The sequence below is a fragment of the Trachinotus anak genome, unplaced genomic scaffold (assembly GCF_046630095.1).
Source record: "Trachinotus anak isolate AG129_WGS33_773 ecotype Australia unplaced genomic scaffold, CSIRO_AGI_Tana_v1 ptg000026l, whole genome shotgun sequence".
Classification (NCBI taxonomy): domain Eukaryota; kingdom Metazoa; phylum Chordata; class Actinopteri; order Carangiformes; family Carangidae; genus Trachinotus; species Trachinotus anak.
This window is the reverse complement of record NW_027273877.1, coordinates 14695642-14718571: the sequence shown is the minus strand read 5'-3', so window position 1 is coordinate 14718571 and position 22930 is coordinate 14695642. Positions and strand designations below refer to the sequence as shown.

General features: G+C 48.0%; 3 protein-coding genes across 6 annotated transcripts in view; 1 reads left to right on the top strand and 2 right to left on the bottom strand.

The window, feature by feature from the left end:
• LOC139609444 (diacylglycerol kinase zeta-like) overlaps positions 1-662 on the bottom strand; it is a 79977-nt gene extending 79315 nt beyond the window's left edge. The window contains exon 1 of the mRNA XM_071464007.1: positions 221-662. Coding sequence (XP_071320108.1) covers positions 221-343 — 123 coding nt within the window. The 5' untranslated portion in view covers positions 344-662. The remainder of the gene's footprint in view (positions 1-220) is intronic.
• A 9379-nt stretch (positions 663-10041) lies between these two features.
• Positions 10042-12468, top strand: cryaa (crystallin, alpha A). Its single transcript, XM_071464938.1, has 3 exons — positions 10042-10383; positions 10722-10844; positions 11848-12468. Exons 1-3 carry the CDS (start codon positions 10186-10188, stop codon positions 12055-12057), a joined length of 531 nt encoding a protein of 176 aa, XP_071321039.1. The 5' UTR covers positions 10042-10185; the 3' UTR covers positions 12058-12468.
• A 1670-nt stretch (positions 12469-14138) lies between these two features.
• Positions 14139-22849, bottom strand: hsf2bp (heat shock transcription factor 2 binding protein). 4 transcript variants are annotated; one of them, XM_071464018.1, is made up of 10 exons: positions 22563-22849; positions 22296-22388; positions 20953-21088; positions 19821-19924; positions 19500-19649; positions 19089-19233; positions 18870-18987; positions 18681-18784; positions 15102-15301; positions 14139-14503 (listed from the first exon to the last, which is right to left on the bottom strand). In XM_071464018.1, the coding sequence occupies exons 1-10, from the start codon at positions 22839-22841 to the stop codon at positions 14438-14440; spliced, it is 1395 nt and encodes a 464-aa protein (XP_071320119.1). In that variant the 5' UTR covers positions 22842-22849; the 3' UTR covers positions 14139-14437. The 4 variants fall into 4 exon arrangements, with proteins under 4 accessions (XP_071320119.1, XP_071320123.1, XP_071320120.1 ...); XM_071464022.1 differs by having other exon boundaries at positions 22536-22677; XM_071464019.1 differs by lacking the exon at positions 14139-14503 and having other exon boundaries at positions 15158-16936.
• Between the last annotated feature and the right edge of the window lie 81 nt (positions 22850-22930).

The following is a 22930-nucleotide window of genomic DNA, read 5'->3' as shown; positions in this document are numbered from 1 at the left end:
ACTCCCCCAGGGCCAGCGCACCTGTCAGTGTGGCTTTACCAGCTCCTTCAGCGTCAGCTTGTGTGGAGTGTAAATACGGACGGCAGCTGCGGAGGAACACAACTCTTCATCATGCGAACATGGTGAAAATATCGTATTGCTGAGACGCCTGGACCAGGTGGGTCCTGGCTCTCCTGGCTGTAGGTAGAAGCCCACCGTAAACACCTCTACACAAACCCACCTGACAGGTGTTTGTTTCCCGCGTACTCTTGGGGCTCCCCTCCGCGGCGAACACGTCCTCCTCCTCGACCACGTCCTCCAGTCCAGGCCGCTCCACGACCGGAGGCGCGGAGTCTCTCATCATCCCTGCGGCCGGCCGGGCTCCTCTGTGATTGATGACGGTGTGATGGGTTAGGGCTGTTTCACCAGCCGCTCTGTCTTTCTATGGCCCTCCGCGTGCCGCCCGCTGGGTCAGGGAGAACCCGGATCCCTGAGGCATGGAGACAGGACGAAGTGTGTCCGCAGCTCCCGCAGAAAGGAAAAGTTGTCGTCGAGCAGCTCCGTCATCAGCTGTGCAGGAAATCAGCTGAGAGCGCTCTCTCTCTCTCTCTCTCTCTCTCTCTCTCTCTCTGTCTGACTCTACCTCTCTCTCTCTCTCTCTCTCTCTCTCTCTCTCTCTCTCTCTCTCTCTCTCTCTCTGTCTGACTCTACCTCTCTCTCTCTCTCTGTCTGACTCTACCTCTCTCTCTCTCTCTCTCTCTCTCTCTCTCTCTCTCTCTCTCTCTCTCTGTCTCTCTCTCTCTCTGTCTGACTCTACCTCTCTCTCTCTCTCTCTGTCTGACTCTACCTCTCTCTCTCTCTCTCTCTCTCTCTCTCTCTCTCTCTCTCTGTCTGACTCTACCTCTCTCTCTCTCTCTCTGTCTGACTCTACCTCTCTCTCTCTCTCTCTCTCTCTCTCTCTCTCTCTGTCTGACTCTACCTCTCTCTCTCTCTCTCTCTCTCTCTCTCTCTGTCTGACTCTACCTCTCTCTCTCTCTCTCTCTCTCTCTCTCTCTCTCTCTCTGTCTGACTCTACCTCTCTCTCTCTCTTTCTGTCTGACTCTACCTCTCTCTCTCTCTCTCTCTCTGTCTGACTCTACCTCTCTCTCTCTCTCTCTCTCTGTCTGACTCTACCTCTCTCTCTCTGTCTGACTCTACCTCTCTCTCTCTCTCTCTCTGTCTGACTCTACCTCTCTCTCTCTCTCTCTCTGTCTGACTCTACCTCTCTCTCTCTCTCTCTCTCTCTGTCTGACTCTACCTCTCTCTCTCTCTCTCTCTCTGTCTGACTCTACCTCTCTCTCTCTCTCTCTCTCTCTGTCTGACTCTACCTCTCTCTCTCTCTCTCTCTGTCTGACTCTACCTCTCTCTCTCTCTCTCTCTCTCTGTCTGACTCTACCTCTCTCTCTCTCTCTCTCTCTCTCTGTCTGACTCTACCTCTCTCTCTCTCTCTCTCTCTCTCTCTCTCTCTGTCTGACTCTACCTCTCTCTCTCTCTCTCTCTCTCTGTCTGACTCTACCTCTCTCTCTCTCTCTCTCTCTGTCTGACTCTCTCTCTCTCTCTCTGTCTGACTCTACCTCTCTCTCTCTCTCTCTCTCTCTGTCTGACTCTACCTCTCTCTCTCTCTCTCTCTGTCTGACTCTACCTCTCTCTCTCTCTCTCTCTCTGTCTGACTCTCTCTCTCTCTCTGTCTGACTCTACCTCTCTCTCTCTCTCTCTCTGTCTGACTCTACCTCTCTCTCTCTCTCTCTGTCTGACTCTACCTCTCTCTCTCTCTCTCTCTGTCTGACTCTACCTCTCTCTCTCTCTGTCTGACTCTACCTCTCTCTCTCTCTGTCTGACTCTACCTCTCTCTCTCTCTCTCTCTCTCTGTCTGACTCTACCTCTCTCTCTCTCTCTCTGTCTGACTCTACCTCTCTCTCTCTCTCTCTCTCTCTCTCTCTCTGTCTGACTCTACCTCTCTCTCTCTCTCTCTCTCTCTGTCTGACTCTACCCCTCTCTCTCTCTCTCTCTCTCTGTCTGACTCTACCTCTCTCTCTCTCTCTCTCTCTCTGACTCTACCTCTCTCTCTCTCTCTCTCTCTGTCTGACTCTACCTCTCTCTCTCTCTCTCTCTCTGACTCTACCTCTCTCTCTCTCTCGCTCTCTCTCTCTGTCTGACTCTACCTCTCTCTCTCTCTCTCTGTCTGACTCTACCTCTCTCTCTCTCTCTCTCTCTCTCTCTCTCTCTCTCTCTGTCTGACTCTACCTCTCTCTCTCTCTCTCTGTCTGACTCTACCTCTCTCTCTCTCTCTCTCTCTCTCTCTCTCTGTCTGACTCTACCTCTCTCTCTCTCTCTCTCTCTCTCTCTCTCTCTCTCTGTCTGACTCTACCTCTCTCTCTCTCTTTCTGTCTGACTCTACCTCTCTCTCTCTCTCTCTCTCTGTCTGACTCTACCTCTCTCTCTCTCTCTCTCTCTGTCTGACTCTACCTCTCTCTCTCTGTCTGACTCTACCTCTCTCTCTCTCTCTCTCTGTCTGACTCTACCTCTCTCTCTCTGTCTGACTCTACCTCTCTCTCTCTCTCTCTCTGTCTGACTCTACCTCTCTCTCTCTCTCTCTCTCTCTGTCTGACTCTACCTCTCTCTCTCTCTCTCTCTCTCTCTGTCTGACTCTACCTCTCTCTCTCTCTCTCTCTCTCTCTCTCTCTCTGTCTGACTCTACCTCTCTCTCTCTCTCTCTCTCTCTGTCTGACTCTACCTCTCTCTCTCTCTCTCTCTGTCTGACTCTCTCTCTCTCTCTCTGTCTGACTCTACCTCTCTCTCTCTCTCTCTCTCTCTGTCTGACTCTACCTCTCTCTCTCTCTCTCTCTGTCTGACTCTACCTCTCTCTCTCTCTCTCTCTCTGTCTGACTCTCTCTCTCTCTCTCTGTCTGACTCTACCTCTCTCTCTCTCTCTCTCTCTGTCTGACTCTCTCTCTCTCTCTCTGTCTGACTCTACCTCTCTCTCTCTCTCTCTCTGTCTGACTCTACCTCTCTCTCTCTCTCTCTGTCTGACTCTACCTCTCTCTCTCTCTCTCTGTCTGACTCTACCTCTCTCTCTCTCTGTCTGACTCTACCTCTCTCTCTCTCTGTCTGACTCTACCTCTCTCTCTCTCTCTCTCTCTCTGTCTGACTCTACCTCTCTCTCTCTCTCTCTGTCTGACTCTACCTCTCTCTCTCTCTCTCTCTCTCTCTCTCTCTGTCTGACTCTACCTCTCTCTCTCTCTCTCTCTCTGTCTGACTCTACCTCTCTCTCTCTCTCTCTCTCTCTGTCTGACTCTACCTCTCTCTCTCTCTCTCTCTCTCTGACTCTACCTCTCTCTCTCTCTCTCTCTCTGTCTGACTCTACCTCTCTCTCTCTCTCTCTCTCTGACTCTACCTCTCTCTCTCTCTCTCGCTCTCTCTCTCTGTCTGACTCTACCTCTCTCTCTCTCTCTCTCTCTCTGTCTGACTCTACCTCTCTCTCTCTCTCTCTCTGTCTGACTCTACCTCTCTCTCTCTGACTCTACCTCTCTCTCTCTCTCTCTCTCTGTCTGACTCTACCTCTCTCTCTCTCTCTCTCTCTCTGTCTGACTCTACCTCTCTCTCTCTCTCTCTCTGTCTGACTCTACCTCTCTCTCTCTGTCTGACTCTACCTCTCTCTCTCTCTCTCTCTCTGTCTGACTCTACCTCTCTCTCTCTTTCTCTCTTTTGCTCTCTCTCGCTCTCTTCAATTGACCAACACAACCACTAACAAATGAAATCACACTTTATCTCCACTGTGATTGGACAGTGTTATCCTGCCCCGCCCCCCTCAAGTGAAACTGACCTCAGTTGGCCTCCATACAGATCCTGGCTCTTCATTTAACCCACTGATACCCTGCAGAGCTCTACTAAGTCTTCATTGTTGGCTAAACATGTTAACTGACCATCAGACTTGACTGGCACATGTCATTAGAGATGTACGTCCTGCAGAAAGAGCTGCAGCTGCTGCATGAAGAGCACACTGACATCATCACACATGAACACCTGGTCTATGATCTGATCTATGATAATATCTGTGTGGGACCTGACAGTCTTCATCTACAAGCTGCAGCTGGAGCTGAATGTCGATGAAAACCAGCTGAAATGACCTGAACACTGTTCTGGGCTGGTTCCCACATCCATTATTAGTAATCAGATAATGAATATTTAGAGCTGATATGCCAACACAAAATTACTGCTACATAAGGACAGCTGCCTTAACAGCTAATATTTTTTAGTAATATTTAACATTTAGATTCATATTTAACATTCAGATTTAAAATTGACATTTAGCTTTAAATTTATAATTTAGATTTATATTTAACATTTAAATGTATATTTAATATTTAGATTTAACATTTACATCTATTTTTTTACAATAAAGTAGAAATGACAATGATCCCTTTTTTTACATTGTTAAATTGATCATCGTGTTATTATGACAGTTGTTCTGCTTTAAATGACTCTGTTCTGATTATTGAAGATGAGTCACTTTATTAAAGGAGTCACATCAAAAGAGAAGCAGGTAGCAGTGTCTCCTGTGGGCGTGCACACCCACACATACACACACACTGACTGAACCTCACTTCATAGACTTATATCACCAGACAGGAAATAAACGCTCAGCCCACTGAGTCTCTACAGGAGAAGAACACAGTATCAAACACGTTTCATCTTCTTTTCCTGAAGGTTTCTGGGAGAGAACCAGCTGGTTTGGTTCTGATACGGTTAGTTAAACTAGTTCAGTTAGTTGTGTGTGATCTCTGACTTCCAGCTTTACTGTTCATTCATTAATTACTGAACCTGTCTGTAGTCACAGGTCAGATTTGTCCTGCTCATGTCACCTGCTTCATGTGTCAACGCTGTGTTAGCTTAGCATTTAGAAAAATCTGATCACTCTCTATTTGAGCAATAATTAACCTATAATTAACCTGATCTTAACAGGAAACTTCTCAGGTTACAGAGGATTTCAAGGTAAAATAAAATAAAGTGTTACTGACCCCTCCAGTGAGGAACCAGACCCTCCTCTGATGTGAACTATCAGCTATAGAGAAGCTGCAGGATGGTCCAGGTATCAGGGCCCTGTCCTGATTGCCTGAGGTTTTGATTGGTAATTAACACTGAAAGAGGACAGGCTGAGGCTGGTGAATCTGCTCATACAGACTGTTTATTGGTTCTGAGCTCAGTCACATGACTCACTCAACACGTACACAGGGAATATCAGTTCCTGCAGAGTTCTGCACCCTGTTCAGGATCCAGGAGACCAGCAGGAATCCACCAAAGCTCCTCTCTGGGCTGCTGGACCTGAACCAAACTACAAATACCACAGAACTGAGACTAGTCCAGAAGAAAATCTGGTTTGGGTTTTTATCAGATTATACAGCTGTTAGACTTTAACAGCTGTGTCATCTGATGTAATCTCTGTTTCATACGTGTGATAAATAACACATCAGTTTGTTCACCTGTTTAAACTTCCTCCATCTCAGAGCTGACACGTGTTCAACAGCAGAGAAACGAGTCCCTCAGCTGGTGCTCATGGGTTCAGGACTCAGGTCTCAACCTGTGACCATCAAACACCAGCAGGGGGTGGTATGGATTAACACACAGACACTGGTGGAACACAGTCGTACATATCTGGTGTACCTGTAAATCTCAGGTGATGCCTCTGGAAGGACGTTTTCTAAACTCAATCTGTGACACGACATCCAGGTGTGAAGAAAATCAGGAGTCCAGCAGAGTCAGTCCACCAGAGTTGGTCCAGCAGAGTCAGACCAGCGGAGTCGGTCCAGCAGGGTCGGTCCAGCGGAGTCGGTCCAGCAGGGTCAGTCCAGCAGGGTCGGTCCAGCAGAGTCAGGCCAGCGGAGTCTGTCCAGCAGGGTCGGTCCAGCGGAGTCGGTCCAGCAGGGTCGGTCCAGCAGGGTCGGTCCAGCAGAGTCAGGCCAGCTGAGTCGGTCCAGCAGAGTCAGGCCAGCGGAGTCTGTCCAGCAGGGTCGGTCCAGCAGAGTCAGGCCAGCTGAGTCGGTCCAGCAGGGTCGGTCCAGCGGTCAGTCCAGATCAGTAATGAGTTTTTAAGTTGATGAAATTAAAACTAACAGTGAATGAACAGTTTAGTAAAACAAGGTGAACTGGACCTTCTGCATTGACACTGAGAAAACAAAACGCACAATAATGAATGCAAATGACCTTCTTGAACCTGTTGAAAATGATGTGGGGTTGATAAAATGTAAAGTGCCCCCCCAGAGGTTTGTACCACCCTGAACTTCTGTACAACAACAGGCTGATGTTCCCTCTGTGAACCTGGTCCCTTACTCAAACCCAGTCCAGGCTCTGAGGACTGTGGGTTGTGAGTTTCACATGGCTGCAGACAGAAGAGAACAGAGACGATCTGTCTGAAGATAAGACGCTTCAGGCTCCACAGGTCTGCTGGAGACTGGACCAGGACTCCAGAGAGGGGGGTTAGTCAGATCCTCCAAGCAGACTGCTGCTTCATCTTCATCTTCATCACACACCTTCACTGGGGCAACAACGGCACACAACACGGACTTTATAACTGACACAGGTCCTTTAAAGAGACTGGGTGCCTGAAAGAGGACCTTTAAAGAGACTGGGTCCAAGGAGAAATGGGAACTAGAGATGAATGTCATTATCACAGATGAAGACTGGGCTTATTCATGTAAGGAGGGACACAGAATAACAAATAGCCCTACATGGAGGGAATTTGAATGGAAAGTTAAGATGAGTCTGTCCAGAATGGACACAAAGAGGTGTATAATATGAAATTTATAACTGCAATATTAGCATTAGTATTTTTTGACCAAATGGCTCCCAATATAGACTTTTTTCTTTTAACAGATTTGAAAATAAATAAATAAATAGGGATCTAGGTAACTTACCAGCTATATATATATCTATAAATATGGGAGCCTAGATGTGTATGTATGAATATGGGGACATACATTTATATGCTTATGGCCTTTGGACTTAATGCTGCATTTTTATACATCTAGTATGCTAGCAAGTGTACTTGGGTGACCATGTGATTGACTTATTTTATGTTTTGTTTTGTTTTTTTCACACTGGATGTAGTGGCATTCCACTCATTTGTGATCATGGAGGGAGGTAGATGGGTTGTGCGTAGATGTGTGGACCAGAAAGATATATGGTTGTATTATGCTGGACATTTGACTGCCACTGTAGAAATCTGCTTGTTAAACTGTAACAAAAAGAAGTTCAAAAAAATAAAGAGACCGGTTCCCTGACATAAGTCCTTTAAAGAGACTGGATCCCTGACACAGGTCCGTTTTTTGGTGTAAGGCGGTCTGAGCTATCCTGACTGGACCCTCCATAACAGGACTCAACTGAAATCCCTGAGAATCCCTGTAAAGGCTCACAACGTGTCCGTGGTCATGGTGCCGCTCTGAGCCTCATTAACAACAAGACCACACATATGTTAGTGAGAAATAAAAAGACCTGTGGGCTTACCCTAACCCTAACCCTAGCCCTGACCCTGACCCTGATCCAGCCTCCTCCTCCGTCACCACTTCGCCCCAGCCCTGTTTATTTTTGTCATTCTGCCCTGTCCCCTCCCACTTCTCTATCTGCCCACTAGATGTCCTCAGACCTTCCTCCCTGGATCTGACTCCCACTCCCCAGTCAGCAGTCAGTTGGCAGATCATTGAACACTCATGGCCTGCCTGTTGTTATGTTCTTTGTGCCTATACCTGCGCACCTGTGTACCTGTAAGCCCAAACCATCTCACTACCCGTTCCTGCCTGGCCAGGGTCTGGGTTCTTCCTCCTGTGCTCTGTACACCAGTGGTGACGAAGGTGGAGATATGGGAGAATTTAAAGAAGGGCAGTGAAATTCCAATAACATGAGGTCTGTTTTTCTTCCTCCATGTTTGTTGTCCCTCTGAATTGTCAGTGCTCCTCATAAAGAGGAGGAACCAGTGAATATAAACGGGTATGTCCACCCTGCTGATTGCCAGGTTGTCGGCCAAAACAGCTTTTCGGAGCCGTGGAGAGACAGAACACACAGCCATTGTCTGTCCCATTGATAAAAACCCAGAATGCTGACTCTGCTGAACTGCAGCCAGTCTAACAGCATCTACGTCTGGTCTGCAGCAGCTAGCAACCCCATACCCCAACAACCTCCCCAAACTGGCCCTAAAACAGCCCCAGCCCATGCTGCCCGGCCCAGTTGCTCTTGGCCTGTGCGTGCGTGGAGCAGCTAAGCCCCTGTGCTAGCTGGCCAAAGCCCTGTGGGATTAGACTAATGCAGGCAGCGGGAAGCCACTGGTGGTGAAACAACAGGCATGGGAAGTGACCCTCATCTTTATTAGAATTTACTCTTACTCTTTGACAGCACCTCAGCTCTCTGTTACTCTGAATCTTCATTGTTGACGTCTTCATTCCAAATCAGTTTTTCTTATTTGTATAATTTATCATTTTTATTCTTTTTCACAAAAATAAATTAACATGGACATAAAAATGTATAAAAACACAACCACAAAGCAAAGACAGCATCAAGACAATGTGACAAAGAGCACTGATGGAGCAGTAACCTTGAAAGCAAAGTACCTGTGGATCAGGTGACCTGGCCCTGGACCTGGAGTCAGGGAGGGGGCTCGACAGCTAGCACCTGATGATTGGGCTGACACCATGGGCCTGCCCAGGATGACATAAGTCAGTGCGGTGCCAGAGGCTGGTAGGTGATGGCAGGGGCCTTGGTGTGCTGACCTAAGGATACTATTGTGGAACGTCACTGCTGTGGTGGTGAAGGATATGGAGATGGTGTAAGAGGTGGAGCTGTACCAACCACTGTAGATATAAGCTGCAGGGGTGACATCCTTCAGAGGCCCCATCTCAAGATGGACTGTGTCACAGTGGTGAAAATCTGCTGTCCCATTTCAAAGGCTTGCCCAGATGCGACTCTCTTATCCTGGGCAACAAAGTCTCCAACAGGTGGATCCTTCAGTAGGTGGATCCTTTATGGCCCAATATATCCCAAGATTCATTTTGTGCCGGTAATGAAATATGTCAGCAAACACCTGCAAACTGCAAACAACTTTGTGATGCAATGGTAAGGGTGGGAACAGCTGGTGACACAAAGTGAAACCTCTGTAGATCAGTCTCATTTTGGTTTCACCTTCGTGGTCTATGACGTCTACAAAGGACCAGACCTTAGACCACGTCAACTTTTTCAGAGACCTGTAAAGACCCCCTGCTTCAAGTCTCTGAACTCAACTGTAGGATGAACCATTCTTCATGAACACATTCCCTCATCTGGTGTTCTGATGATGGTGGTGCAGAGCGCGGTCTAACACCTTGCTCGAACATTTCCCATAGTTCACATCATCATCATCATCATCCTCATCGGATCATCAGTGACCCTGTGACCTGTGGATGGAGATACTATGGTTCAGTTTCTCACTTAGTTCTCCTTTAATCTGTCATTGTCTACATGAGGTGGTTACCTGAGAACACTACATCAGTGATACTTTACAGAACCTTGGTGGTAATGTTTTAGAAGCTGCCGTTCCTCAGACCTGAGAACATCTGTGATATGTTACAGAACCTCTGCCCCATCAGACTATGTGTTCTCATGTGTGTCAGTTGTTGCTCTGGCTGCATTGTGTGTAAATCTGCTCTGTGCAGCCTCACAGTAGAACAATGCAGCAGCATTGTGTGGACGACGGACTGACAGAGTGTGTGTCTGCTGATGAACCACCACTCAGGTAAAATCCCTCTGTGTCTTTAGTCGGCTTCCTGACCTCATTGTTTCTGCCGTGCCCTCCTTCACCAGGGTTTGTTTTGGCAGCCCTGGGTGTCTGGTGTGTGGGTGGCACTGGGTCGCAGCAGGGTCTGGATCTAGTAGTGCCCCCCCATCCTCAACCCCGATTCTGCTGACAGGGCCCAACCCACCATGAGATAATGCCATTCCAGAGGGATCGTGGCTAAAGCCTCTCTTTCTGGCTCTCAGGTATATAAAGAGGAGGCAGCTGGAGAGCAGAGGACAAAGCTCTCTGGAAACGTTCTTTATCATTCTGTTCTCTTCATCCTCACCTCCCTCCCTTCACCTGCTGGACTCCGAGCAGGTACATCTGCCAGCCAAGCCGAGTCGTGCCAGACCAAACTGACTGCAGTCACTATGGATATTGCCATCCAGCACCCCTGGTTCAGACGCGCCCTGGGCTCTGTCTACCCTGCCCGACTCTTTGACCAGTTCTTTGGGGAGGGCATGTTTGACTACGACCTCTTCCCCTACACCGCCTCCACCATCAGCCCCTACTACAGACAGTCACTGTTCCGCAACTTCCTGGACTCCTCCAACTCTGGCATCTCCGAGGTAACATCAGACTCTTACTCCATCAGTAGAGAAACAGCTTGACTCGTGTTCATAGGACAGATACAGAGAGGAGCCGTCTTCATCTCTTGACAAAGCTCCTGATAACATCCATTAAACTTTCATTCAGAGTAGTAGTATCATGTAGGATTCATAGTTCAATAGAATAGATTTTATTATATCCCTCAGTGGTTATGACAGTTATGAGTTAAATCTAAACTTTTACTGACCTGAACAAAGCCATTAAATATCTAGAAATTCAAAAACCTAAACTCTGAGAAGTTCAGACTCTTATTTTGACAGTGTGATGATACAGTGGACTGTCTGTGCATGTCCCTCAGGTGAGGTCTGACAGAGATAAGTTCACAGTCTACCTGGATGTCAAGCACTTCTCACCTGATGAGCTCAGCGTGAAGGTTACTGACGACTACGTGGAGATCCAGGGCAAACATGGAGAGAGACAGGTAAATAATAATCTTAGTGTTTAATCAGACACGGGCTCAATGTGTTTACGGTTTCAGTTCATTTCCCTCCAAAAAGTAAAGTGACTTTCTGTGGAGAGTCTGTGGTTCAACACTGTCTGTGCTGCGTGAGCTCACAGCTCTGATCTAGGACCATAAACCACAGACTGTTCACACTGGGTGGACCTCTCTCTGCTGGGTTTTCTTCAGACTACAAAAGTATCAATGAAAATTAATGAAACCAGCTGACTGTCATAAAGACCACCACCACCCTGCTGAAGAGTTAACACAGTCTGACTGGGACACAGATCAACTCTGTGGACAGACTCTACTCCGGTCCAGTCTGTATCAGTGTTAACACCGCACATACAGGTGTCATTACAGGTGTAGTTCAGATACACAACATCTGCACAGGTGCTGAATATGTAACTTTTGGTGCAGTTTGTGCAAACCCTTTATCCCAGCCTCCTGCTGGGCTTTTATTGTTTTCTCCTGGAGGTTCACACTGAGAGAAATGAGCTGAAGTGTCTGAGGACAGGAGCTGCAATGTTTCCTATCTTATCTCCTTTAGGAAACACAGCAACAGCAGCACAGTGACACAGTGAGCACAGCAGAGCCTCACAGATGTAGACGGAGCAGAGCAGCTGTTGAATGTTTGTGGCTCTGATGTAAATCTCCACATCCATCCATACAGACTGATTCTCTTTGATCCCGTCAGGAGTCAGCGAGACTATAAACTCGATAATCTTCTGTCTGAATACAGTTTATTCTGGTCTTTACTCAGCTCTATAGTTTAACTTGCGCATTATTATTTGAATGGCTCGACTCCTGTTTGTTTTGAGTTTGTGGTGAAAGGAGGATTTAACCTCCATGTTTAAATAAAGTTATTATTTAAAAAAAGCCAAGTGTAAATACAGTCAGGCTCTCTCCAGCTGTCTCTCCCTCTGCAGACCGACTCAGACCGAGCCCGGTCCCGGCCTCACTGTGTGGCCCTGCTCTCTTTCAGGACGACCACGGTTACATCTCCCGCGAGTTCCATCGCCGCTACCGCCTCCCCTCCAGCGTGGACCAATCAGCGATCACCTGCTCCCTGTCCGCTGACGGCCTGCTGACTCTGACTGGGCCAAAGGTCACCGGGGGCAGCGAGTCTGGCCGCGGCGAGCGCAGCATCCCCGTCACCCGGGACGACAAACCCAACGCCGCTGCATCCTCCTAGAGGCCGAGGGTTGGAGTCTGACCGGGGGTGTTGGGGGGGGTCAGCCCCCAACAACCCGCATCGACTGGGACGGACGACCTTGACTTCTTCTTCTCCGGGTCCTCCTAGCTTCACTTCCTCCTCTGTAGACCCTTCGTAGCACACTCTCTGTATCGTTAGCGCCACTGTTTTGAGTTTAACAGCCCCCCCCCCCACTTCACTGTGCTGATGGTTGGTGTGTTTCAGAGCGAGTCCTCTGACACTGAGATGACTGGAGTTCAAACATGTTCCAGGTTTTCATCAGTCCTCTGCTGCCCCCCCCCATCCTTAGTCCCTGTGCTGTAGTCTAGACCGGGATCAGTGACACCAGGCTCATCACTGAAGTCCAGACCAAAGAAACTTACAATAAAGCTGTACAATTAACAAGAGGCATACCTGTGTGGGTCTGTGTGTGTGTGTGCACATCACCTGGTCAGTCAGTTCACACCAACAGTCAGCTGCTCTGACCTCCATCTTAAAGTCAGGACATCAGATTTAGATTCATGGATTATTCACTGCAGCATTACACATGCTCATGGATCAGCGACACTGCTCACGTTATGAGACCACTGTTACTATGGTGAGTCTACATACATCAGTGAGCTACACTCACTCGATCAGACGTTAGACAGACTCCGAACAGTTTGATCATGTTGAGAATCTGACGCCACATTAGACAAAGATCAGCTCAGTATGTAGCAGGTAGCTGGTTGTTATCAGTGATGTCAGACGACACCAGGATGTAGGAGGGTGTTATCGGTGATGTCAGACGACACCAGGATGTAGGAGGTTGTTATCAGTGATGTCAGACGACACCAGGATGTAGGAGGGTGTTATCAGTGATGTCAGACGACACCAGGATGTAGGAGGGTGTTATCGGTGATGTCAGACGACACCAGGATGTAGGAGGTTGTTATCGGTGATGTCAGACGACACCAGGATGTAGGAGGTTGTTATCGGTGATGTCAGACGACACCAGGATGTAGGAGGTTGTAATAGGTGATGTCAGACGACACCAGGATGTAGCTGGTTGTAATCGGTGATGTCAGACGACACCAGGATGTAGGAGGTTGTTATCGGTGATGTCGGGCGACACCACGATGTAGGAGGTTGTTATCAGTGATGTCAGGCGACACCACGATGTAGGAGGTTGTAATCGGTGATGTCAGACGACACCACGATGTAGCTGGTTGTTATCGGTGATGTCAGACGACACCAGGATGTAGCTGGTTGTAATCGGTGATGTCAGACGACACGAGGATGTAGGAGGTTGTTATCGGTGATGTCAGACGACACGAGGATGTAGCTGGTTGTAATAGGTGATGTCAGACGACACCACGATGTAGCTGGTTGTAATAGGTGATGTCAGACGACACGAGGATGTAGCTGGTTGTAATAGGTGATGTCAGACGACACCACGATGTAGCTGGTTGTAATAGGTGATGTCAGACGACACCACGATGTAGCTGGTTGTAATAGGTGATGTCAGACGACACCAGGATGTAGCTGGTTGTAATCAGTGATGTCAGACGACACCAGGATGTAGCTGGTTGTTATCGGTGATGTCAGACGACACCAGGATGTAGCTGGTTGTAATCGGTGATGTCAGACGACACGAGGATGTAGCTGGTTGTAATAGGTGATGTCAGACGACACGAGGATGTAGCTGGTTGTAATAGGTGATGTCAGACGACACCACGATGTAGCTGGTTGTAATAGGTGATGTCAGACGACACCACGATGTAGCTGGTTGTAATAGGTGATGTCAGACGACACCAGGATGTAGCTGGTTGTAATCAGTGATGTCAGATGACACGAGGATGTAGGAGGTTGTTATCGGTGATGTCAGACGACACGAGGATGTAGCTGGTTGTAATCAGTGATATCAGACGACACGAGGATGTAGGAGGTTGTTATCAGTGATGTCAGTCACGATGGACACAGACAGGCTTCAGATCCTGAAGCTGCTCTGAGATCAGCGGTGAGGAGAGAGGTCGCCTCACTTTGTTCTGTTTGATGTGTTTGTGATTTTAACTGCCCACAGAGACACAAAGGCTCAACACTTTCTCAACAGACTGATCTTTAATCAATTTGTAAAAACATGTTTTCACTTTGTTATTGTGAGTTTTTAAAATCAGTTGTACAACATCATGAAGAGTGTAAGCAGTGAAGGAGTCTGAATACTGAACCCACTGTATCAGTCAGAAAGCTGTTTCTATGGAAACAGGAAGACAGCGAACAAACATGTTTAATATGAACAAACCTGTGTCATGCTCAATGAGGAGAAACACAAACAGGAAACAACAAGGTTTTACTGATGTGGAGGTTCAACAGAGACCACCTCCTGTGAAGGGATGAGAACTCAGGACCAGGACTGGACTGAAGATGCTGGATCCACATCAGAGGCTGTTCTGTTTACACCCCAACCCTGGAAACACACTGTGTTTACTGTCTGAGTCTCAATGAGTCAGTCATCATTTTAATTAGAACTTAACAATAACCTGACACCCTTACAAAATAAAAAGCCTGAGTATTACCCACAAGGCACTGCAGTGTTTTCACCTTCACCTGCTGAAGGTAAAAGTCTGAGAGCTTCAGTCTCCATCTACATTTTAACTTATTTCATGTCAGTGTTTCGTTATAATTGTCTTTATAAAGCAGTGTAGATAAAAGGATATCTCCATGGTAACAACTCTCCACTGTGTCTGAGGATGGATGAGTGAATGGATGGATGAACGATGGCTGGATGGATGGATGAGTGAACGATGTATGGGTGATTGATCCTCTCACTCTGAGTTAAGTGAACGTCTCACATATAAAAGTCATATTAAGTCACGTACAGCTGATCCTCTGCTGCCTGCAGAGCTTTTACTACCAGAGACGAGGAGAAGCTCCATCACTGCACCAGACCACAACAGGTGGAGGTGCTGAGCCAGGTGACAGTCACCTTCAGTGAGATGCTGAATTACAGTTTGACCAGTGTCTGTATTCTTAGTTTAAAACAACAGGTGTGATGAGCCTGGTACCTGTTGGAGCACCTGCAGGTCTTCCAGGGTCTGCTGGGCAGCCAGTCTCAGGCTTGGTTCCATGCTAGAGGTGAGGTGGCTGACGCGAGCCTGGAGGTCTGGATCCAGCAGAGAGGAGCCCAGCAGGAGCAGCACCTCCTCATCCAGCAGCAGCGACTGCAGGAGACGCAGAGAGTGGAGACACACCTCCCAGTCTCCATCTGTCAGAGATCAGAGGTGGAGACAGGTGGACCTGATTCTTACAGGACTCAGTCTGCAGGGGTCCATCCATAGTAATGCTTATGATCATTTTCATTGATTCATTGATTATTGCCTATAAGATGAGAGAACAGTACAAAGTGCTCATTATAACTGACGTCCTAAAACATCCTGTTTTATCCACACTTCACTGTCACGTGACAAATCAAATCCACATTTATGATCAGTTACAAACTGATAATACTTGACATTATTGATTGAGAAAGACTGAAGTGACGACTGGATTATTGATGTTTTTGTTGATCAGCTGATTTATCAGTGGTGTGAGCTGCAGACAGTGAGACCTCAACCTCCAACACAAACACCGATGTATTTTTCACTGCTCTCTCCCTGTGGACACACTCAGTCCAGCCTGGAGGCTGATGATGATGACGATGATGATGATGATGATGCAGCATAGCGAGGTGTGATTCAGTCTCAAACACTCCAGCTCATGTGGACCTGGATCTGGGCTCTGTGCAGTTTCTAACACAGAGACGAAGTTCTACCACGAAGCTGCAGAGACTGTGGAGTCTGAGCCAACACTGCACAACATCACACCTGAGTCTCATACACCTGCAGCTACACAACACACACACACACACACACACACACACACACACACACACACACACACACACACAGTGTAGTAACCTCCACACACCAGCTGCTCCTCAGTGGAGCCTTGCTCAGGCTGAGTGTGTCGGGCCTCCGGTTCTTCCAGGGCCTGGAGACCTGTGTCAGATCCTCAGCACTGCTTGTGTGTGTTGTGTGTCCCTTCAGGTCCTGGTAGGTCAAGTTTACATCAGTGCACCTGAGCGCACCTGTCTAGTCCTTCCAGGGAGCGTCCAGGATCAGCGTTCTCTGTCTCTCTCCATCTCTGGATCTCCTCCCCTTTACATCTTTATTTCCACCTCCACCCTGTCATACACTCGCCCACTAACACAGCTGACCCACTGATGGACCACGTCACACATGTAGGTCATGTAATGTTTCCTGCTTTAATCCCAATCTACGACCCAGTCCTGACTTGAGGGGGGTGGGACCAGTTACACAAAACACCTTAAGTTTTCCACTTAACCCTTAAGGTTTATTTTCTCCTTAACTGAGAGAGTCACTTAATTAAGGAAAAAGTTGAGGTATTTCCAGCTAGGGTGACCAGGCGTCCGGCTTTAGGCCAGACAGTCCGGATTTTCAATGCCCTGTCCGGCCACTGTATGTTTGTGTAGCCTATTCAGTTCCACAAACATCATCTTTAAACCACTCACAATAGTACTATAAATGAGAGTATACCAGAGTCCTATGTACACCATAGTAATTTATTGATATGCCGCATAATGTCCTCCTTTTTGGTGTTGTGGAAATGGTCACCCTATTTCCAGCAGGGAAAGTGATTTTACATCAGTAAATCCTAATGGTCTTCCACGGAGACCATTGATTAGTTGTTACACCCATTGTCACTTTAGTGAAGCTGGTCACAGTAGAGAGTTAGCTGATATCTGATCCTCCTGGTGTTCTGAGGGGAGCTTCACCACAGGTTTCATCAGGCACACCATGTGACCTCTGATCATGTGACCTCTGATCATGTGACTGCTGATCTGTGGACATGAAACACCAGGACTACACCTGAGCAGAAAGACCATGTGACATAAAACCATAGATCATCATGGAGCTGTTGGTCGGATCTGCCCTGACCTCTGTGGTCATGAAATCATTTGAGCGCCTTGTCCTGTCCCATCTCAAATCCATCACTGACCCACTCCTGGACCCCCTGCAGTTTGCCTACAGAGCCAACAGGTCTGTAGACGACGCCATCAACATGGCTCTCCACTTCATCCTCCAGCACCTGGACTCCTCAGGGACCTATGCCAGGATCCTGTTTGTGGACTTCAGCTCTGCCTTCAACACCATCATCCCGGCTCTGCTGCAGGACAAGCTCTCCCAGCTGAGCGTGCCTGACTCCACCTGCAGGTGGATCACCGACTTCCTGTCTGACAGGAGGCAGCACGTGAAGCTAGGAAAGCACGTGTCTGACTCCCAGACCATCAGCACTGGATCCCCGCAAGGCTGCGTTCTTTCTCCTCTGCTCTTCTCCCTGTACACCAACACCTGCACCTCCAGCCATCAGTCTGTCAAGCTCCTGAAGTTTGCAGACGACACCACTCTCATTGGACTCATCTCTGATGGCGATGAGTCTGCCTACAGGTGGGAGACTGAGCGTCTGGTGACCTGGTGCAGGCAGAACAACCTAGAGCTTAACGCTCTGAAGACAGTGGAGATGATAGTGGACTTCAGGAAGAGCCCAGCCCCACCCACCCCCATCTCCCTGTGTGACTCCCCCGTGGCTACCGTGGAGCATTTTCGCTTCTTGGGAACCACCATCACACAGGATCTCAAATGGGAGCTAAACATCAGCTCCCTCATCAAAAAAGCTCAGCAGAGGATGTATTTCCTGAGGCAATTGAAGAAGTTCAACCTGCCAAGGACTATGATGGTGAACTTCTACACCTCCATCATTGAGTCCATCCTCACCTCCTCCATCACCATCTGGTACGCTGCTGCCACGGAGAGGGACAATAACAGACTGCAGCGTATCATCCACTCTGCTGAGAAGGTGATTGGCTGCAATCTTCCATCCCTCCAGGACCTGTACGCCTCAAGGACTCTGAGGCGTGCAGGGAAGATTGTAGCTGACTCCTCCCACCCTGGACACAAACTCTTTGAGACACTCCCCTCTGGCAGGAGGCTGCGGTCCTTCAGGACCAAAACCTCTCGCCACAAAAATAGCTTCTTCCCATCTGCTATTAGCCTCATCAACAAGGCTAGAGAGCCCCACTGTTGCTGATCAATTGCACCAATCACCAGAAAAAATTCCTTGTATGTGAAAACATACTTGGCAATAAAACTGATTCTGATTCTGATTCTGATCATAAACTGACCTGAGGTCAGACCTGATGTAGAACCAGGTCCTTGTGGTTCATGTCTCCTGGTCTGAAACTCTCTTCTTCAGGTTCTTTATTTATCATAAACTCATCATGTTAAGTTCAGAGTCAGAGGAACCTTTAGATTTTACCTTAGTTTGGTCACTAAGGTTTAACTGACTTCAAGTGATTCCTAAAGTATTAAACTAAGATAAGAGAAAACCTTAAAGACTTCCGTGAACACTTTAAGGAAACCTTACCTCTTAGACTTAAGTGTGTTTAATTCAACTGTTTTCATGTTAAGGAAACCTTAACTCAAAATCTTAACTTGAGGTGTTTTTGAGCAGCTGGCCCCTGGTCCCTGTCCTGTGGAGTGTCGTTGTGTCGTCGCTGTGTATCAGTGAAGTGTGTGTGTCCTCACCGTTCAGCAGCGTCCAGATGAGCGGCAAGAGTCCTGGGCTCTCACTCATGAGCTTCAGCCCTTTAACACTGATGCTGATGTTGTACAGAGCCATCAGCATCAACCTGCAGCAGCAAGAGCAGGGTCAGCACAGACACACACACACACAAAGACACACACAGATTCAGTGACAGCAGCAGCTCCACCTACACCTTCAGCTTGGGGAAGACACCAGGCTTCATCAGCTGCAGCAGCTTCATCAGAGTGTCCAGCAGGGCAGGGGCTGAGCTGGAAAGGAAGTCCCGCCCACACGGTACTGCCGCTATGTCTGGTTGGTGGGAGACAAAGACAAGTGTGAGTGGGGGACGTGTGGTCTGGAGCCGCTGTGAGCCGCTGAAACATCAGCTACTGTTTGATCTGGGGACTCACTGGTGATGGTTCCAGCCACAGCCAACACAAACCGGTGCTCCTGGGAGTCCTGGTCCTCAGTCTGAGTCTTCAGCTCTGCATCCAAAGACCTGACAAAGCTCTCCAGAGTCTGAGCAGCTACAGCCAGAAAGGCCTGCAGCTTCCCCTGCCCCCCCCCCCCCCACACACACACACACACACACAGTTTGACAGCACGTGAGCTGCAAACACAACACAACAGAAGTGTTTCCAGGGGACTCTACACAGTGAACAGCACATATTTCAGTATGTTTATTATTATTCATACAAGTGTCCCATTCTGGTACAACACTGTTTAATGTCCCCTGGAAACACTTCTGTTGTGTTGTGTATGTTTTCTGTTTACCTTGGTTGTCAGTGAGAGGAGTGTAACACACACACACACACACTCACATCAACCAGCCAGCGTGTGACCGTGTCCTCAGTGCCGGAGCAGCTCCACAGCAGACTGCAGGCAGCTGATCCCAGACCAGAGCAGAAGTCTGCCTGCTGCTGCAGCTCTGCTCCACTCTGCCACAGCTGCTCACTTAACAGCAGCTTCTCCTGCGCACGTGCACGCACACACACAGGTGTAAAATAATGGTTGTATGTCAGTAAAACAGAGCAGATATTTTTGTTTAGCTGAAATGACCCACTCTTTTCTGATCTCAGAGCAGTGTACACATACACCTACAGAAACACACGCACACACACTTTGAACCTGCCCTCTCTCACCTCTCTCTCTCTTTGACAGTCAGACTGAACTGCGTCCAGTCTGGACTGAAGGTGCACACACTCCTGTCGCAGCTGCTCCTGCTCCTGCACAAGCTGCTTCTTCACTGCACACACACACACACACACACACACACACACACACACACACACACACACACACACACACACAGTGAATAAAGTGGACCTGAGGGTGTAGACTTGGTGGTAGTCCTCCTACCTGCTAACATGCTAACGCTAACACACTTTCTGTAAAATAACTGAGTTTAATGTTTAGAAAAAAACACATTAATTTGTGGATTATTAATGACATAACATCATTAATTGGATTATCATAGAACAGAGATAATTGATAAACCCAACCGGTCGAGGCAGACGGCCGCCCACCCTGAGCCCGGTTCTGTTGGAGGTTTCTTCCTGTTAAAGGGAGTTTTTCCTCCCCCCTGTCGCCAAGCGCTTGCTCGTTGTGGGAACTGTTGGGTTTTTCTCTGTAACAAAGTAAGGTCTTGACCTTACCCTGTAAAGAGCCTTGAGATAATGTATATTATGATTTGGCACTATACAAATAAAATTGAATTGAATTGAATTGAATAAATCGGTCTGATCTCAGTTTAATACAAGCTGAGTTGTCAGAGTTCCACTGAAACCAGTGAGAGCAGTGGAGACGAGCAGGAACGTCCTACTGACTGACAGCTCTCTCTTTACATCAATTCACTGTGAATTTACTGATATTTACATCAGTTCTTTGTCTGCACCTCCCAGTCTGTGAATAACAATGTTTACATATAATATAAATATAATGAATGATATAAAATATAATGAGTGATGTAAATGTAATAATTATATAAGTTATAATTACATAAAATATAATTAATAATATAATGTAATGTAATTAATGATATAAAAAACTTAAACCTTTATTTGACATGAGCTCAGAGTAGTTCTCATCACCTCAGCTGTTCAGAACCTGGTCTCTGTATCAAAGGCATATTTACACCACATCTGGATTAAGGTTCCTTACAAACATCTGGGTGAGCTGGTAACCTCACCACTGAGGACACTGATTGTCCTATAAATTGATGTAATCATCATCAGTGTCCTTCCCGCCTCCAGGTCCAGGTTCACAGCAGCCTACCTGTCTCAGCAGTTCGAGCCTGATGCAGCATCTCAGTCAGGTCCAGGTTCAGGACCCTGGGCAGGAAGTCCCTGAGCTGCATCACCTCTGTGGTCAGCCTCTCTAAATCTCTCTTTCTCACTCTGACAAAGGCGTCCTGGAAGAGGAGAGAGGAACCTCAGAGAGACCTGGACCTGACAACAGGTCTGAGAGGTGAGACCCCTGACACCCCACAGGAACCTGGTTCCTCAGGTTTTCAGTGATAAGACAGTTTACAGCCTCAGTGTCTCAGGTCACCTGTGAGGGCTGTGTCTCCAGGTAACCTCTGACAGCAGGATGGTTTGAACAGGTCAACCACAGACTTCTTCTTTGGTGGTGGGTGACACCTGGTGTTTAAGGAGCAGTACTGCACCTCTGATGCTGGACTGAGGGACCCGGGTCTCTAAACCTAAAATGTCTTCACTGACACATTTTCTCGTCTTTATGTTTCAGTGCTGAGTCAGTTCAGTCCTGCAGTTTCTGTTTTATTCTTCTGACAGTGCCACAGGTCACATGTTCGACCATCAACCAGCTGCTGGATGTTTCCACCCCACTGTGTCTCAGTCCTGATGTGTCACTGTTGTTGTCGGTCCTCCAGGTTGTGTGTCCTTCACCTCAGTCATGACGTTGTTCTGACTTTACTCTGAGCTCTTTAACTCTGTGCTTCTGCTGTTAAACTCATATCCTATTAATAATTCCTGCTGATGTCTGGTCTGTTTTGGGTCATGGACTGAACCACGCTGTTAACTGACCCCTGCTCCGGCCTCTGGCGGCTGATCTCTGAGCTGTATCTCTCCCTCTCCTCTGGTTCTCCATCGTCAAAGCTTCTACATGTGTGCTCTTATTTTGAACTCTACCTTTCATGACGTCACGTCCTCTCTTCCTCATGTTCCACCCACACCTGGCACACCTTCCTCGACCCTCACAGCTCACAGGTGTAGGACCTGGGCTGTGGTTGAAAAGTCTTTTTACCCAAAAGTTTATCATTCTCGTGTTATAAATAAAGTTGGTGTAAAAGAAAAAACCTGAGAAAAAGCTGTATCACCATTGTCTTTCCTAAGTCCTTCTTACCTCTCCTTCAATCTGTCCTTGACCTCGTGACGGTTTCCTTCCGAGTGGTCAGGAAAGGAGATGGTTTTGACTTTTTGACGGCAGCCCAGGTCTTAGACAGTGAGAGTCTCACCCCCCCAGTTCAGCTGTCTCTGTAATCTTCATTTCAGATTTACCTTCACTTACTCCTCTTGCTTCTGTCTCTTTAAACACGCTGCTGACCTTTGACCTGGGTGCCTGAGGGCCGTCATCCTGCATTGAGCAGCTGCTCTTACCTTTGCTCCGTGACTCTGAGCCAGCGGTTTCCCGCCCAACGAGGCTGACATCTTGTGGTCGGTGTTTCTTCTTCTGCTGCTCTCCCTGTGGGGCTGTTAGCATTAGCGGTTATCTTAGCATCAATAAACCGCCACTTACACTGTAGCCTGGCACCATAACAACATTATGACGTCTCCGTGTTAATTAGCCTGCTGTTGCTCACTTGTTAATCATAATAAAACTATAATCCTCTAACTTACTTGTATCTTTCAAAGTTTTCTACCGACCTCCAGGGGGCACGACGGCTGAAGGAGTTCCCGGCCGCTTTTTATCCCGAACCGCGGACAACAAGCCGGACGCCCCGATGCGATCCAGTCCGGGTTTTGCGGCCCTCCCGCCGGGCAGACAGGCTCATCCCCGCTTCCTTTGTGTTTGAACGGTTCAGCCCGTTTTATGGGCCCGGGACCGCGGGACAGGACCGTGTCCGTCAGCCAGGGTCCCTTCATGTCTGCGGGACAAGAGACCGACTTCTCCCGGGATGAGGTGTTCATCCGCCGGTTCCCCATCCACCGCGCCTGCCGGGATGGAGATGTGGGCGCCCTGGTCTCTCTGTCACGGCAGCTCCCGGACCATCTGGCCGCGGAGGACTCCTGCT